Source organism: Hemitrygon akajei, chromosome 20 (genome assembly GCF_048418815.1).
Source record: "Hemitrygon akajei chromosome 20, sHemAka1.3, whole genome shotgun sequence".
NCBI lineage: Eukaryota > Metazoa > Chordata > Chondrichthyes > Myliobatiformes > Dasyatidae > Hemitrygon > Hemitrygon akajei.
In genome coordinates this window covers 9,458,031-9,475,770 of record NC_133143.1, presented here as the reverse complement: position 1 = coordinate 9,475,770, position 17,740 = coordinate 9,458,031, and the positions used below count along the sequence as shown (strand labels likewise).

Below are 17,740 nucleotides of genomic sequence, written 5' to 3'. Positions count from 1 at the left end.
AGAGAGCGAGAATGCGGCGGTGGAAAGGAATGCAGGGTGAATTCTCCCTGCTTCAGCATCCATGGAGACAATTAGGACGGTTGTCAGGCAGACAGCGGTGCGCCGTGGATACAAGTGTCTGTGCTTTACATGACATCTGAACACACCACTCCACGGCATCACAAGAATGAAGGAGAGGGAGGAATGTGTCTGTTTTCTACATAAATCGCCCCTCGTTATAAAGGCCTGTTTTATATCAGTGATACCACAAAGATCAGTTTTATGAAACAACTGAGAAGAACGCTGTAGGTGCATTTCATAGCCTATAAATAAAAGACAACAGCTAACATGTATAAAAACTAAATGAAATTTATTTATATCTCTAGACGGAAGAAAGAATATAACACAGTTAAAACCTAAAACAAAACACCAGCCTTTACCACATAAATATAATATTTCTAAGAGATATGATTTTTCCCCAACTCGCCCCTGAAATGAACAGAAAATATAAAGGTACAGAAACATAATCGTCCCATTTAACAGTCAATAGCATATCGCCCGGGTCTGAATGAATAATGCATGCCTACATAACAACACTGGATGAATCTGCAAACGAGGAGGAGCATGCATGTGAGTTCTTCGTCGGATTCATGGCTAGCGAGGGAGTGTCGTTGGAAGGTGTTGCAAGGAATCCGGGTACAGAATTTGCCCATTGTCCCCTCAACGTCGCCGTTTTCGTGAGGCGAAACCACTGAGCGTTCGCTTCCTTGCAATCTTCCTTCGTTGGATCCTTTGAGAATCATCTGTAGAAAACGATGAACTAACGAGCTTCGCCAAAGATCCACCACTGCCCTCACAAGAACCCCCCACCCACCCCGGTTCATCGCATACAGAGCTTAATAAAAGTCAAGGTAAACGTTGTCAGATTTCATTACAACGTTGAAATGAACATATCCAACGAAACAAATCGAGGTTATTTTAAAGACATCAGGCATTATTACATCACGACACTTTTGCACATTCTTATGATTATGGGCACAAGGATTACATTAGGACGGGTATAAAGGCATCAACTCCACTTAAATGGTTGCAAGCAACTATCCCAATCTTTAAACACGTAGCACACTTGGATTTGTTCGCACAAGAACTAATATTACAAAAAAAAAGAATTCTATATAAAACCCCCAAACAGAAAAGCGCGGAGAAGCAGGTAAATCGTTAATCTCAAAACTACATCTGTTGCGACGTATATTTTGCTTTTACTTGAGGTAACTATTTTTGAAGACGGTTTTATTGGATATAGCAATGGAATCTGCAATCTATTTCGATAACCAACCTACTCGTTATTTGTGCCGTTTTTGGGTGTAAACAGTGCTCTCGTTTTGCGGCTCTTTGTTAAAGCTGGGCTTTTTATGCAGACCTAATATTTGATATGTTTATTCAATGTAACATTTATAGGTATACACGCGCGGGTGTATGAGGTTGCTAAAAACAATCTAAACACTAAACGAATGTGTAGAATTATACCAATACCGTTCAGGCGGTAAGCCGCTTCCTTTGCAGGGGTATCGAATGTTTAACAACAGGAGTGGGTATAAACCTTCGGCATCGCGGCCCACCACGTCGCTGAGGCGTTTGAGTCCGTCCAGCCACTGAGCTCGGTCTGAATGTGCAAAACTAGGATGAAAATAATTCTAAGTAGTTTAAAGCGCAAGTTGGGGTTAACCTCGTTAATGTTTGGATGAAATAGCAGAGAGTGCATACCATTTGGGGAAGGACTGTTGGTCTATTTGTGCTCTGCAGGAAAGGCAGAACTGCTGTCAGATTCTCAGATAATTTCTCACACTTTTCCATCGGTAACTTGTGTTATGTTCAAGTTTTTTTTTCCAAACCATTCGTACAAACGTTTTCTTCTATTTATAGCATATTTCTATTTAGACCATAGTTGATGGTCTAATTTAAGTTTCAATAGTACTATACTGTTTTGTTTTAGAGTCTCAGACCGTTGCCAAGAATGTGGTTATACTGTTGACCTTTTGGCAAAACACCCTTATTACATTTTCCTAAACTTCTGAAATACTGTATTTGTTGTAAATCGAGTTCTCACTTCACGAGAATTTTATTTTCATTTCTGAAACTACGTTTTTTGACGTGAAATTTGGCACTCCGACTCTGCTACAGCCGAGACGTACTCGGCCTGAAACCATACGGCAGGCGGGGTGTTAATTAAGTACCAGCTGACTCGGCGTGACTGAGGAAAGACCACACTTTCACACTGTGGCTGTTTTAGTTGTGATCTCACAGAGTTGCTCCCTCCCATCCAGCTCCAGAACTCAAGGCACAAGCAGTCACATTCAGGGCTTGGCGGCTTCTCCACCTCCCTGCAGGACAATTCCATAAATAGTTCATCTCATATTGCACAGATCCGCCGCAGATAAAATCACAAGAGAGGCCTCTCTGCACGTCGTTTTTTTTTTGCGGATACGATTACAGAAAACAAAAAAAAAAATCCTTTTGTTGGATTAAAACTCAGACTAATTCACGTTTAACAGCGATGATTTATGAATTTATCTCTTGCGGGGATCAGTTTTAATTTGTATCTCTTTTTCTGAATCCCTCCCATTTCTGTTTCTTCTCAACTGCACGCACCTGAAGTTGTCTATCAACCTTCGCCCCGCCGCCGTCGCCTAGGTAACGCAGTCTCCTGCAGAACTAAGCATGAAACATTCATTATTAAATCATTTTCTGATCCCCATGAATACCCGCGCCTTAGTTGCATTGCTAGCAACAGAAACTCACTCCTCCTCGCTTTCCACTATGCTCTCTCTTCATTAATATTTTCTAAAAATTGGCACTCGTTAACTGATTCTGCTTCGACTAGAGCTTTGATCCGATGTAACGTGTACTGCATAAAAAGTAAGGTTGTTTAAGTGTGTGCTTTACTCTTCCTACTTTAGCTGGAGACATGCAGCCATTGATCAGCTGGTTTCACGATTACAAGTCTACATTGGAAAATTCCCCTCCCACCGCCCCCTCCCTGCAATGAAGCTCACTAAAATAGCTTTTTGCGCTTGGGGGCGGGTTCTCGCCCTTCCTCTTTTTGCGGCGGGACTGTGTGAATGTGATCTGTGCATGGGAGGGGTTCGCACTCACTGCCTGGCCGCATGCACTCCCCCCGGGGCAGCGTTCATTCAGATCAGACCCTCTGGAGACTGTTGACGGATTAAAAAAACGTGTCGGACGTCTGGCACTCACCGGGACCGCAAGATGCAAAAGACAATTTGCAAAGTCAAAATCCTGCACTTGAACCCGAATTTCCAGTTCCATAATTCAAAACAGCTCCCCGCTCATTCCAACTTACTTTGATAGACTCGTAATCTTAAAAGCAGCTGATCGATGAGTTAACAGCCCCATCAGATCCCACCGTCAAATATATGTTATGCGCGGGATCTGCTCAGCTGATAAATACACCTGTTAAGATTGTTGATCTTGCATGAGATCGTCTTAGACCATAAGCGCCAAGGCAGCATCTCTGTGCAATGGGTTACAGGGTCGTTTAGCAGAATTTATACCTCTGCATCATAAAAACCATGATTTGATATTTCATCTCTATTTAAGCACATTTTCCTTTGCTATGGTAGGATTTAATTACAAAAACAAATTGTTTCCAAGGAGATCAATTCAGACCTATATCTAAATAATTTCGTGTTTTGCCCGGACTGCTAATGTCGTTTCTTCAGACAGGGGAATTTCCTGAAACGTTTGGGGGAAATCTTATGGAAACGGCAATAAGTAATTCACATCACATTGGACTTGGTTAATCTAATTTTTAAATCATGTCTCAGTGCATTCGAAACATAGAATGTTATAAATCCTGCTTAGTTCCTGGTTTTAGTGGATTTAAAATACTCTGATAAATATGTTAATTCAAATTATTGATTTGGGTTAATATATTTATCCGAATATTGTAAAATCCTTTTTGCAGAATAATTTGGACGGGCTTTTCCCCATCTGCACCAACCAATCTTCACCGGGTTTTGGAACCTGACCGTTGGAAGCCTTGTTCGCGTTTTGGCTCGAGAATCACTTCGATACACTCCCGGATTAATCCTTAGCAAGACGACGAATAATTCTGAAAATTGAACATAGACCCAAAATATCATATCCTTTCTAAACCAGTTCTGGAGAAAGAATTGGAGTCTATCTGAAGGCGGGCTGATGAGAGACTGTAGAGGGCTGGAGGGAAAGAAAGCACGCCAGGTTACCGCCCCGACTAATGCTCAGGGAACTGGTGGAGATGCAGTTGCAGCGGAGAAATCTTCCCTATTTGGTATTGTATTCAAAGCACGCGGGATACATTCACGCGTCGTGCCTCCGTTATCGAGAATATCTTCAATGGATCAGCCGCTGCCCTTTCTCCTTCCATATCAAAATCTAAACTCGTTATCAGATACTCACTGTCTATTCGGTCCCTACTGTCTCCCTCTTCTCTCCACTCCTACCTCTGTCTCACTCTCCCTTCCATTAAACTAAAATCACCAGATAACGGGAGACATTACGCCGACTCCTATCGATTACAAACTCACTGCTGCCTGAATATCCTGTCTTATTAATTATTGAACAATCCATCTGCTACTAAAAGCATGAGCAACAGAGGCTGGGAAATGGATATTTTGAGTCATAATTTTAATACAAATCTTACGACAACAGTATAACCATATTCTTTTAGGATATTAATATATTAAACTGATTAATATTGTTCCCTCTAATACTCGCTCAACAACAAGCGACACTGCCATTTCAAACACACAAACTCATACATTTTATTTAGTTATGGATATGTAGCTCTAGTTATTTTTTGCCCGTTTATGAATATTACGAATATTTTTTGTTGAACTCTAAAATAATGATCGATTCTCATATCGTTTCGTTTGACATACATTGAAGACCTTTTGAGATCTATTCTGCTACGCGACATCCAAAAATAAGTCAGCATATATATTTATTATTTATAGATATCTATTTAAAATAAAGAAATTAAAAAAAAGCTGATGAAGATGGCAATATATCTTTACAATACGAAACAAATCTCCGAAGAGGGAATGCCATTTGAACCGTGCCCATCATTCGGAGATTCCCTGGACGTGATCACCATAGCTGTGTTGCGAATAATATAAGAACTGTGCACTGGTTGAAGCTGTAGACTTGAATTCGCGCGGGGCGGTGGCACACTAAAACAGAACGAATTGGTAGATTAATCGCATAAAAGAGTGAACTGGTTTTTGCTTTACTCTTTCCTTCTCTCGTCCTCGCTCTCTCCTCCTGCGAATGACCCACGATCTATAGCGATGGCCCGAGGCCGTTCCTGAGTTTGATCCGAACTTTTGGGTTCTGGTCTGCATCTTTTACTATTCAGATGATAACTGCGAGTTTTCCCGCCGATCGCTTCTCGGTAACGTTTTGGCAAATAACACGAAGCCGCCTTTGTGTAAATCAAAAAAGGAGATATTTCCAGTCCTTGCAATTATCTTTTGAAAGTCCAGTGGTTCTGAAATGATTGCAAATCCACACTATGCGTGAGTGTGTGTGTATGTTTTAACGCCTGTCTGTCTTCCTAGAGTGTAATCCAGGTCAGTAAGGCGGACAATGTTAAAATGACCAAGGTAAAACACTGGGGAATTATTGTGTTTGCGGACTTATTCCTTTCACATAGATCAAACAAACTGCCTTCGAAATCCAAGTTTTTGGAATCTTCTTTGAGTTTCTCCCAAACATCCGTCGCTCCATCTTGACAGTCTGCGAGGGCGGTTGTCGCACACGCATGGAAATCGTTCCAGTATCTAGAGTGGTGGAATGAATTCACAAATAAAACACACAGACAACGGAAACATCTCGGGAACCAAAACAATAAAAGAAACAATTCTATAGCTCGCAGAACGAGATCAAGCACCCCAATAATTTGTTCCTTAGTTCTTCCAGTTTCAATTCCAAATTGCTTTCGTTACCAGTGAAACATTAGTGTGAGTTAGCTTACATATGTTACTTGTCCTAGGAGGGGCTATTGAATCGGATAAATATTCTCGATTGTGTATTGTCTTAAAGCGATACAGCGCAGTGGCTGCTTGCGTCCCACGATGCCGCTTTCTCTCTAACAGAGTGCGGCTGTCTGGTGCTTTGGAGCTGTTTAATATATAAAATGATCTATCTTTGGGAAAAAATCTAACACAAACGCGCGCTCACACACACACACAAATTCATCAAGTGTTACATGCATCTATCATTAACAGATTCGATTTCTTACTGCAATTATTTCTTTATACATTTAAAATAAACGAGATATTTTAAAATACACAATAGTAGGAACACCCATGTGGCATCGGCTAGGACGATTGCACTCAGTTACACGCCGCACTGGTCTGTGCATTTCGAATAAATAATGAGACGTTGAAGCGCCAGCGCCGGTAATGTTTCTCTCACATTTCTGGTAATTGTCCCTGAGGATAACCGAATTATTTCTGATCTCCTCTCTCTCTCTCTCTCTCTCTCTCTTCTCTCCTCTCTCTCTCTCTCTCCTCTCTCTCTCTCTCTCTCTCTCTCACTCTCTCTCTCTCTCTCTCTCTCTCTCTCTCTCTCTCTCTCTCTCTCTCTCCCTCCCTCCCTCCCTCTCTCCCTCCCTCTCTCCCACTCTCTCTTATCCCCTCCCTCTCAGAGAATTATAAATCAGGAAAGCAAATGAGGATCAGGATATCGAATTTAAAAATCCATTTGAAGAGTGTTGCAGAGTTATTGGGATTTTGTGGCAGGGACTGCAGTGGGCAGGGTGATGTACGCGCCTGATCTATACCTTTCCCCAGGCCGTTCTTACGCAGGGACGAACAGGGGCGAAGCCGAGCGCAGTTTTATTTTAGCCTTTTTGTAGCAGTCTTGTGTCGCTTCGCTCCTATCGGAAGGCTTATAATTAATCCAACTACAATGCATTATAACAATATCTTCTCGTACGCCTAGTCCGTATATTAATTACAGTAATCTATAAGCATTCGAAATGAGCAAAAGAGTTTGCATTTTAACCATAACAGGTTGCTGGTGGCAGTTAATTTATCATGGAACACGATAGGAACGAATCAATCAGTAAGAGAGACTACGTCTGCAATTTTGTAAGAGATTAAACAGAGAAGGCGGCGTTTTCAAATAAGCCTTACGCAGCCTTTCGTTTCACTTAATATTTACGTGTCATGTGATATGTTAACGCCTACACAGAGGCTATATGTGGTATGTTAACGCCTACACAAAGGCTATATGTGGTATGTTAAAGCCTACACAGAGGCTATATGTGGTATGTTCAAGCCTACACAGAGGCTATATGTGATATGTTAAAGCCTACACAGAGGCTATATGTGGTATGTTAACGCCTACACAGAGGCTATATGTGGTATGTTAACGCCTACACAAAGGCTATATGTGGTATGTTAACGCCTACACAGAGGCTATATGTGGTATGTTAACGCCTACACAGAGGCTATATGTGGTATGTTAACGCCTACACAGAGGCTATATGTGGTATGTTAACGCCTACACAAAGGCTATATGTGATATGTTAAAGCCTACACAGAGGCTATATGTGGTATGTTAACGCCTACACAGAGGCTATATGTGGTATGTTAAAGCCTACACAGAGGCTAAATGTGGTATGTTAACGCCTACACAAAGGCTATATGTGGTATGTTAAAGCCTACACAGAGGCTATATGTGGTATGTTAACGCCTACACAGAGGCTATATGTGATATGTTAAAGCCTACACCGAGGCTATATGTGGTATGTTAAAGCCTACACAGAGGCTATATGTGATATGTTAAAGCCTACACAGAGGCTATATGTGGTATGTTAACGCCTACACAGAGGCTATATGTGGTATGTTAAAGCCTACACAGAGGCTATATGTGATATGTTAAAGCCTACACAGAGGCTATATGTGGTATGTTAAAGCCTACACAGAGGCTATATGTGGTATGTTAAAGCCTACACAGAGGCTATATGTGGTATGTTAACGCCTACACAGAGGCTATATGTGATATGTTAAAGCCTACACCGAGGCTATATGTGGTATGTTAAAGCCTACACAGAGGCTATATGTGATATGTTAAAGCCTACACAGAGGCTATATGTGGTATGTTAACGCCTACACAGAGGCTATATGTGGTATGTTAAAGCCTACACAGAGGCTATATGTGATATGTTAAAGCCTACACAGAGGCTATATGTGGTATGTTAAAGCCTACACAGAGGCTATATGTGGTATGTTAACGCCTACACAGAGGCTATATGTGGTATGTTAAAGCCTACACAGAGGCTATATGTGATATGTTAAAGCCTACACAGAGGCTATATGTGGTATGTTAACGCCTACACAGAGGCTATATGTGGTATGTTAAAGCCTACACAGAGGCTATATGTGATATGTTAAAGCCTACACAGAGGCTATATGTGGTATGTTAAAGCCTACACAGAGGCTATATGTGGTATGTTAACGCCTACACAGAGGCTATATGTGGTATGTTAACGCCTACACAGAGGCTATATGTGGTATGTTAACGCCTACACAGAGGCTATATGTGATATGTTAAAGCCTATACTACACACCAGGTACAGAGGCGTATTTGCATGCATGTGACTTGCATACAAGAATCAACACAAACACAGAATGGATAATAATATCGATTAAAAGAAACGATGGAATATTTCTGTGTAATGTGGGAGGCATCAGAAATGAACTAAACCGGAATTTCTGACGGTCTAGCCGTATTGGAGCTACATTTAAAGCGACGTGGTTGGCTGAGGAGAATTGTATATTGTCCATTATAGATCCACCAGCATTTTGTGTGTGTTGCACAGATCTAGGGTTATGGGTTCAAGTTCTACTTCAAATACTTATACATGCAATTGATACTAACACCTCAGTACATTACGGAGTGAATGCCACATTGTGGGAAGCAACACTTTTGGGATGAGGTATTAAAATGAGCCCTGCGTAGACTCTCACGTGGGTCAAAAATATCGACAGCACTATTTCCAGGAACAACACTGGGAGTTACAACAGTACCCCCGCAACGTCCTCATTCAGATTCACATGAAACATAGTAGTTGACTATTATCACACAACTTGCCGTGGACAAACCGGCGGCCACCTTTACCACAGTGCACCACTGACTAACTTCAAACTCCTTCTTTGGATGTGAAGCGCAGAGGCCGTCCCGAACGGGACTCGAAAGATTAAATTCTAAGCTTTCTGTGGAATGGTGATGGAAGTATTGGAACAGAGCCGTTTATAAATACCGCGCTGTGCTGATCTAGTGTGCACGTTGGGGTGTCAAAAATATTCGTTGCAGGCACCAACCTGTACAGATGTTGAGAGTGGGTGCTTGAGAATGTGTGGGTGGGTGTTAGAGACACGTGGGCGAGGTTAACAATGAACAAGAGTGAGCACACACGCGTTTGGGTGTGAGTGCGAGTGTGCCGCGGTTCTATACTTACGAGCAGATGGTTTTAACGTTCTGCTTGTCATCCGAGCCCTGCTGGTAACTGGCCACGTTGTCTCCGAGTTTCAACAGACAGTCGGAAAACCCTTTAAAAACTGCATCGCACTTCCCCGCTGCTCGCACACTACGGAACAGATAGGCTGCGAGGAAAACGGCGATGATGTTAGTGAGAGTAAGTCAAGCCTGCGTTCTTCCACACACACATCGACCAAATGAACAATTGCTGCCTCCATCTTCATGCCGAAATGTCACATACTTTATACAACAGACTTTGAAAACCTTCGGTGTCCTCTTTCCTCCATTGAAAGGGCTGATGGTCATTGCCAAGAGCGCCTCTAATCTCTTGAGGAAAGCTCACCCCCTGGGATTTATTTTTTAAATTATCCCTCGTGTGACCACCTGCGGTAGTTTTAAAAAGCGAGGGCTGCGGCTTTAGGAATACTCCTTTTTCTCTCCTGGATTTATTAAATGCGTATTTCCAACATGGGCAATTCCACTGGGTGAACATGGCTCCGCATCTCCTTGGTAGCACCAGTCATCGGCCCCACCACCTAAACACATGCATACATCTGAAAGGGTGTTTCCTAGCCAAATTTCTTACAAGCTGTGGAAGTTGTTGGGGTCCTTGAACTAGCCGACGTTCTGTGGGAGAGCTTATTTTAGCTAATTCACGCTGACTTGTTTTTTCAAATTGCTCGCTTCAGGTTATTAGTCCTTTCTTGCACTGCAGACCATGCTCAACTGATTTTTATTTTAAGGTACAGTTTAGTTTTACGGGAGGACGCCGGGATTTGCCTGCGGAACCGTGGGCATGTTATTTTAGATCCCTATCAATCTCGTCCTAAATGGTCGGAATTAGAATAGTTTGGGCTAATTGATCACTCCATGGTTCCACTGAGCAAGTGCGCCATACTGACAGAAGGGAGCCGAACACAGTAAACCAGGGCCATATGGTGCGGCTAACATCCAGCTTAGTTGAACTGAGATCCTGAATGTCGCAGGAGCTGACGGCGGCCGGAGATACACGACAAGGATGGATCTTTTCACCTGCCCGTAATCTTTTCCCCAAACAGCAAGGGCACTCTCGATCTCAGACTTTTGACAGGTATCACTAATCCCTACCTGGACCTTTGATTGTATTTAAACGATTTTAACACCAATAAAATCATGTTCAAGTGTGGGTAAATAATAAAACACAAACAATGACTAAAGCAATAGGCAATATTAACGAAAATTAACCTTTTTGGTAATAAATTTATCAGTAACCGGCTCTCATACATAATTTACTGAAAGCCTTAGGCTGGTTATATGCTTTCATACATTAAAAATAATTAAGATTATATTTGAATGAATAATGTATGAACACAGAGCTTATCACGGGGCGATAATTATCACCCCCTTCCTCAGAAGCGCGAAGGAAACACACCTGAGCGCCTGCAGCCTGCTTCTGGAACCCGAGTGCTCTAACGAAGTGAAACAAAACGTTTTTATCACTGTAATATTTACAAATGGAAGATATTCTTCTAAACTCACGGCACTTAATTCGTTAATTTAAATTTCCGGTTCTCCGCCATTAAATGTAATCTCAATCTCCTCTCAAAAACATCCTCCCCTAATTTTCAGCACATGTTCAACTCTGGTTATTCTTGTGCTTTACTCGAATTATTCTATTAACCCAATGCCAAAGCTCATTTTAAAAAACGTGAATATAGTTCCTGAGACCATTCCGGAATTATGTGAAAAAGCCAATCGTTGTCTCATTAATGAATTTTTCATGTACACATGCCTGCAGTATCCCTCTCTCTGTTATCTGAATCATTATGCTGAACCGGTAGTTAATTTGATTGCATTTTAATATTTGGTTATTGGAAGTCCAAGTCGATGATTTATTAAATCCTTGCTATTTTGAACTATACGGACAAAGGATTTGTGTGTCTCTAATAACGGATATCACTCAGAGGTGGGTATACCTAAGGTTCGGAGACGGGGATTGTGCCTCCTTATTCTGAGAGGCGAGGTTCGGCGGAAGTTAGAAGCCAACAGTCGAAATTTCGTACAGCAAACCCTCCAGGGTTTCGGAACCGCAGAGATTCTCGGTTTTTTTTTAGCAATTTCCATTTTTTTCGACTCATTCTTATCGCCAAATCTACACCAGCCTATCATGCAAGGTTTACCAGACCCAGAAGTACGGCCCAGCCAGAGTTCAATGTCGGCTTCTCAGAATCGGAAATAAGATCGCGTTATCGACAACATTTTAATCGCCTTTTGGAAATAGCAAAGTATAACGGATAAAAGCAGGGCGCCGGATCAGATTCGTTACCGAGCTGGGGAAGAGGAGTGGGGTTAAACATTAAAACATTTCCCCAGATTTCGAACGACATAGTTTCATTCGAAGCTAGAAACATCTACCCGCCCGTTGTATCTCCGCGCCGGGCCGGCCGTGGAAGTATACCTGGTCATCTCACAGCGGCAACAGACTGAAGGGCGACTGGTGCAGGGATATGAATGAAACACTCACCGAGCTGTACGCCAAGAATAAGCACAAGGTACACTCCGTTTAACGTAAGTCCCATCCTACGTTTAGTAAAACCATTGGAGACTGGAAGCTTTCAAATGGTTATCTGTGAATATGTGAGCAAAAGCCGGACATTGCAGAGTGCCAACAAGTTGGTGCCCGCAGTAATGGCAGCACAGAGCTGGAGTGAAGAGGCTGAACGTGGCGTCTGAGGAGGGGGAGGGATGTTCGAACAGCCTCGCAGGCCACGCACAGTCCTGACGTATGGTTACAATTACTGAATCCTAGCAGGGTAGAGAAAAGACGCGCCATTTATAGGCATCAGAGCCAGTGCGAGATTCAGATTTCCGCGCTAATGAACAGAATGCAAACTGTCAGCGCCCGCCCTCGCGCTCTCAGCAGAGGGGCCAGTAGGGATCTTCACCCCGTGCAGTTGAACCTGCTACTCAATGGGCTGAAGATCATTGCAGGCACTTGGTGAAAGAGAGGGGTGCGTGCTTGTGGCATTGGCTTCATTCCCTGCCACGGCTGGGAGAGCGAGTCAGTAGTTAATGGGCGAGCGACTGTCTATGGTGTGTTCCTGAGTGAAGATTTGCCATTTTTCTTCCTAAACCGGTCACTAAAGTACATTTACAACCCCCATCTCCCCATGACGCACAACTTGAACTCTGGTCTGCTCAAAGACTCGCCCTTGTGTGTGTGTGTGAGAGAGAGAGAGAGAGAGGGGGGGTGGGGGAAATTCGAGACTACGTCCGCGCTTTGCCGCTCTGCTTTCCTAACACACGGGGTAGGGTGTGGGGTTTTTGAATTTCTCCAGAAACCGGACGCCCCTCAATCTAAGCAACAAGGAGAGTCCACTGCGCTTGGCTTCTTTTGGGCGCCATAAATCCAGGAGGATCTGGAATTAATTCACATACAAAAAGGTGGAAAATGGCTTGTAGACTGTACTTTCACTGTGTGCGCGCGGGCGGGATAGTTCTGTTCTGGTGGATTAAACGGAAACCAACCCATCCGCCCCAATCCTTGGCGCTGTCACCCTGTGCTGGATCGCGATAGGACTGTGTTAGTTAGCACAGTCACAGGCTGGGCCCCTGCCAAAAGCAAACGGAACTCTCGATAGATGCTCGGTGAATGTGCGCTGAGGTCTACTGATTTGAAGCCTTGCTGAATTATTCATTTCTCGGTGGTATTGCTGGAGAATGGATGACGCCAGTATGTGTTGTGTGCTCAAAGTGGAGTCTCTCTCCGACCTGACGTCAATCGGATTCTCTCCACGAACAGAGGGGAGGATGGAATTAATCAGAGAGGGGAGGCCGTCCACTCGACCTCTGCAGGTCGCACAGAGCGGACGGGATATGTCTCATTCAAGGACTGCCCGTCCCTGCACTCAGCCCTGCCGCCGGTTCCCCTTGACTTCCGAGAGGCACAACGCCCCGACGGCGGGGTTACGGCTCTATCCTCACCCCTACAACTCATTCTCAAAACCAGGATGCTTTTCAACAACAGAATCCGTTTTGTGAGACTTTGAAACTATATTATTAAATTTATAATTTGCTGTCAATGAACATTCGTAGAGTAGCCCCAAAACACAGGGTAATTGTTGACCTGGGTGCGTCAGGATAAAATGTATAGAACATTATATAGGGACAATATATAGAACACAGAAGCTACTGTGGTCACCCTTGTTCCAACTATCGCCCCGACCTGAATAATCCCTGCAAAATTTGCATCAGCGTGGAACACAATACCGTCGGATCATGGATCTCAATTCAAACTATCCGAGAAGTATAATCTAAGTCATTTATGATCCGGATCATATTAGAAGGTTGAAATGTTTTTCGTAACTTTCTGAAGTTTGGAGCTTGTTCAATTATTTGCGACCCACGCAAATCTGTTTGATGAGAAAAATTGAGTAAAACTCTGAGATAAACATTAAGAATGCGCTTAGCAATAAATTGGGATAAATTGTGACCTTGCTTGCCAATAATCGAAGCCAATAATCCCGCTACATATTTTACTATAAGGGCTTATCCAAACATGATTAGCATAAATTTGTATATATTTTAGATAGTACCTGGGAAAGATGATCACTGTTCTGTTTGATAGAGATCAGTGTTAAATATGCACAAAATGTTGGAGGATCTCAGCAGGCCAGGCAGCATTAATGGAAAAGAGTACAGTCGATGTTTCGAGCCGAGCCCCTTCATCCGTCTTGATGAAGATTCTTGGGCCGAAACGTCGACTGCATTCATTTCCATAGATGCTGTCTGGCCTGCTGAGATCCTCCAAAACTTTCCAGCATCTGCATCTTGTTAGTGTTAAATTTGACGTACTCACTGGAGATCGCCACCCGTCACTGAAAGTTAATTGACCGGCTAAGGAATATGCAAAGTTTTGGATTTGATTGCGGCGTTTGAGCGTGATGCACAAAAACGAACCCCTCACTTCACTGCGGAGATCTCGCACGTGGAAGATGGCGTGAGAATGAATGGGGAAGGGGAAGGTTAGATTGTGAGGGTGGGGCGGTGATTTCGTTATTCAGTTACTGTACTGTCTCTGATTAATCCCCTCTCGCTCACTGCTCCTGCTTCACTGGTACGCAATCACTCTCAAACCCCATCTTCCCGACCACGCTCATCCTCTCTCAGTTCCAGACACACTCACGTTCAGTCACGGTCCGGTCACCCACCTCTCACTGTTCACACGCACTCTCATTCCCATCGTGAACAGCCATTCTCACCGCTCACACGCACTCTCATTCCCATCGTGAACAGCCATTCTCACCGCTCACACGCACTCTCATTCCCATCGTGAACAGCCATTCTCACCGCTCACACGCACTCTCATTCCCATCGGGAACAGCCATTCTCACCGCTCACACGCACTCTCATTCCCATCGTGAACAGCCATTCTCACCGCTCACACGCACTCTCGTTCCCATCGTGAACAGCCATTCTCACCGCTCACACGCACTCTCGTTCCCATCGTGAACAGCCATTCTCACCGCTCACACGCACTCTCGTTCCCATCGTGAACAGCCATTCTCACCGCTCACACGCACTCTCATTCCCATCGGGAACAGCCATTCTCACCGCTCACACGCACTCTCGTTCCCATCGTGAACAGCCATTCTCACCGCTCACACGCACTCTCGTTCCCATCGTGAACAGCCATTCTCACCGCTCACACGCACTCTCATTCCCATCGTGAACAGCCATTCTCACCGCTCACACGCACTCTCGTTCCCATCGTGAACAGCCATTCTCACCGCTCACACGCACTCTCGTTCCCATCGTGAACAGCCATTCTCACCGCTCACACGCACTCTCGTTCCCATCGTGAACAGCCATTCTCACCGCTCACACGCACTCTCGTTCCCATCGTGAACAGCCATTCTCACCGCTCACACGCACTCTCATTCCCATCGTGAACAGCCATTCTCACCGCTCACACGCACTCTCATTCCCATCGGGAACAGCCATTCTCACCGCTCACACGCACTCTCGTTCCCATCGGGAACAGCCATTCTCACCGCTCACACGCACTCTCGTTCCCATCGTGAACAGCCATTCTCACCGCTCACACGCACTCTCATTCCCATCGTGAACAGCCATTCTCACCGCTCACACGCACTGTCATTCCCATCGGGAACAGCCATTCTCTGAGCCCCGCGGCTTCGTCACACACTCTTTTCAGGCTGTCGGTCTTTTGCCGCTTTACTCATCATGTGTGCTCAGTCACAATCTGTCACTATCATATCTGGATTCACACCGAATCTGTGATTCATATGATGAGTCAATCATTCCCCGATTCATGCAAAAACTTTGTTACGATTTCTCAGGTTCATTTGTTCCCAGGCTCCAGCTCTTATTTCGCTGTCTTTACCCGTGCAAACGCAGAACCAATCTCTAGCCATTCATATTCCGCATTGCGTTCTACCTTGTGTCCATGCAATTTTTAGGGTAGAATGCAATGGACACTATCTTGTGCTTGGCGTCCATCAGTACCTTTGGCTGCTCACCCAAGGTCACTTCCACGTGGATATGCAGAGACACTGGAAATTCCGGCTGTTATTTGCCTTTAATATTACAGACTCACTAGTGAGCAGAATGTAAAACTTTGGTTTGAGCACACTTGTCTGTAAGTCTGGTCAGTCCCTTACAGGAAGTACATGAAGGCCTTCAAAAAGATACAGAGAATGTTTACCAGGATGCTTCCTGGATTAGAAGGTCTGAGTTTAAGGAAAGGTAGGACAAGATTAAAGTGAATGTATAAAGTTAATGGAAGGATCCTTAAAAGCGTTGATGTGCAGAGGGACCTTGGAGCTCAAGTCCAAGGCTCCTTGCAAGTGACCACACAGATAGAATGGGTGGTAAAGGAGGCACATGGGGTCCTTGCATTGAGTATAAGAGTAAAGAAGCAATGTTACAGCTATATAAAACTTGGGTTAGGCTACAATTGGACTATTATGTATGATTCTGATTGCCCCCTTACAGAAAGGTTCTGGAGACCTTAGAAAGGGCACAGAAGAGGTTTACCTAGATTGAAAGGTATGAGTTATAAGGAGAGTTTGGACAATATAAGTTGTTTTCTCTGGAGTGCCAGAAGCTGAATTTTATAAAATGATGAGAGGCATAGATAAAGTAGATAGTCAGAGACTTTTTCTTAAGGTAGAAATGTCAAATACTATAGGAGATACATTTAAGGTGAGAGGAGGAAGGATCAAAGGAGATATGCAGAGCAGGGTTTAATTTTACAGAGTGGAAGGTGTTAAGAAAAAGCCGTTGGATTAGTGGTGGAAATGCACAACAGTGGTGTTGAATAGGATGCTGAGATTGTGAATTGCCAGTTCTTTCAGAGACATTGGTAGGGGAGAAGATTTCAATAATCACAATAATAGTGCGCCCCTACATTTTTCAAAGAAAATGATAGATGTTCTTATTTACACAGCAAAATAACCTCTTTATTGTATTTAATGGAACAGTACAGTATAGGAACCAGCCCTTTGTTGGCCTAACCATTATTAAACAATGCATTGTTACACTTTCATTATATACGACAGATCTGTTTAATCACTGCATTTTAATTTTGAAGATTAATTAAGGTTAAATTTGATGACCTAGCTCCACTCAATTGACCAAAACAGTGGTAACTTACTTTTAAAGGTAGCAAAGCGGGGTGGGACAGCTGGCAGGAGGAGTGTGGGGAAGATAATTGGTCATTGTAGTCTTCCACAAATCTGCTCCGATGAGGTGAGAATTGGGCATAAATCTCATATTCCATCTCATGAGCAGTTTGATGGCAGCTCACTTTCTTGGGTTAGCTCTGATTTCTCCCTAGAGCAGTTCAGTTCTGGCCTTTTATCAAGGTCAGCCCAGAGTTCCCCAGTTTTGAACAAAACAAGATTTAGTTGCTCAACCAGATATCAAAGAAAACACAACTTACATTGAGGCTGTTATCCTGCCAGCTATGTAAGGGTGGAAATTTGGAAGCAATCACTCGTTTTTTTGTAGCACAAGCTCTACAAGTTCCTCAACAGCGAGTTTATATGTGGGATAAGTAAAATCATGAGGATTACTCCGCAGCGACTGAAGGGGTACTGTCAGTATTGATGATAAAGTAGATAGGTTACTTTGGGATTAGTTTACATTGGGCACAATCATCACAAACGTATTTTCTTCATTTAATTGAGCACAGCTGGAAAACTTACAG

At 43.6% G+C, this 17,740-nt stretch overlaps 1 protein-coding gene across 1 annotated transcript; it reads right to left on the bottom strand.

Moving 5' to 3' along the window:
• Positions 1–330: 330 nt before the first annotated feature.
• On the bottom strand, positions 331–12,474 carry nrn1a (neuritin 1a). The gene is made up of 3 exons (XM_073073027.1): positions 12,032–12,474; positions 9,509–9,653; positions 331–5,819 (listed from the first exon to the last, which is right to left on the bottom strand). The coding sequence occupies exons 1-3, from the start codon at positions 12,084–12,086 to the stop codon at positions 5,594–5,596; spliced, it is 426 nt and encodes a 141-aa protein (XP_072929128.1). The 5' UTR covers positions 12,087–12,474; the 3' UTR covers positions 331–5,593.
• Positions 12,475–17,740: the final 5,266 nt, after the last annotated feature.

What these genes read in the sequence shown, in the direction of transcription:
- nrn1a (XM_073073027.1), bottom strand. Translation starts at nt 12,086, where the DNA reads ATGGGACTTACGTTAAACGGAGTGTACCTTGTGCTTATTCTTGGCGTA. An exon ending in TATTCTTGGCGTACAGCTCG is followed by an intron (nt 9,654 to 12,031) that starts GTGAGTGTTTCA and finishes TTTTCCTCGCAG; the next exon opens with CCTATCTGTTCCGTAGTGTG. An exon ending in AACGTTAAAACCATCTGCTC is followed by an intron (nt 5,820 to 9,508) that starts GTAAGTATAGAA and finishes CCACCACTCTAG; the next exon opens with ATACTGGAACGATTTCCATG.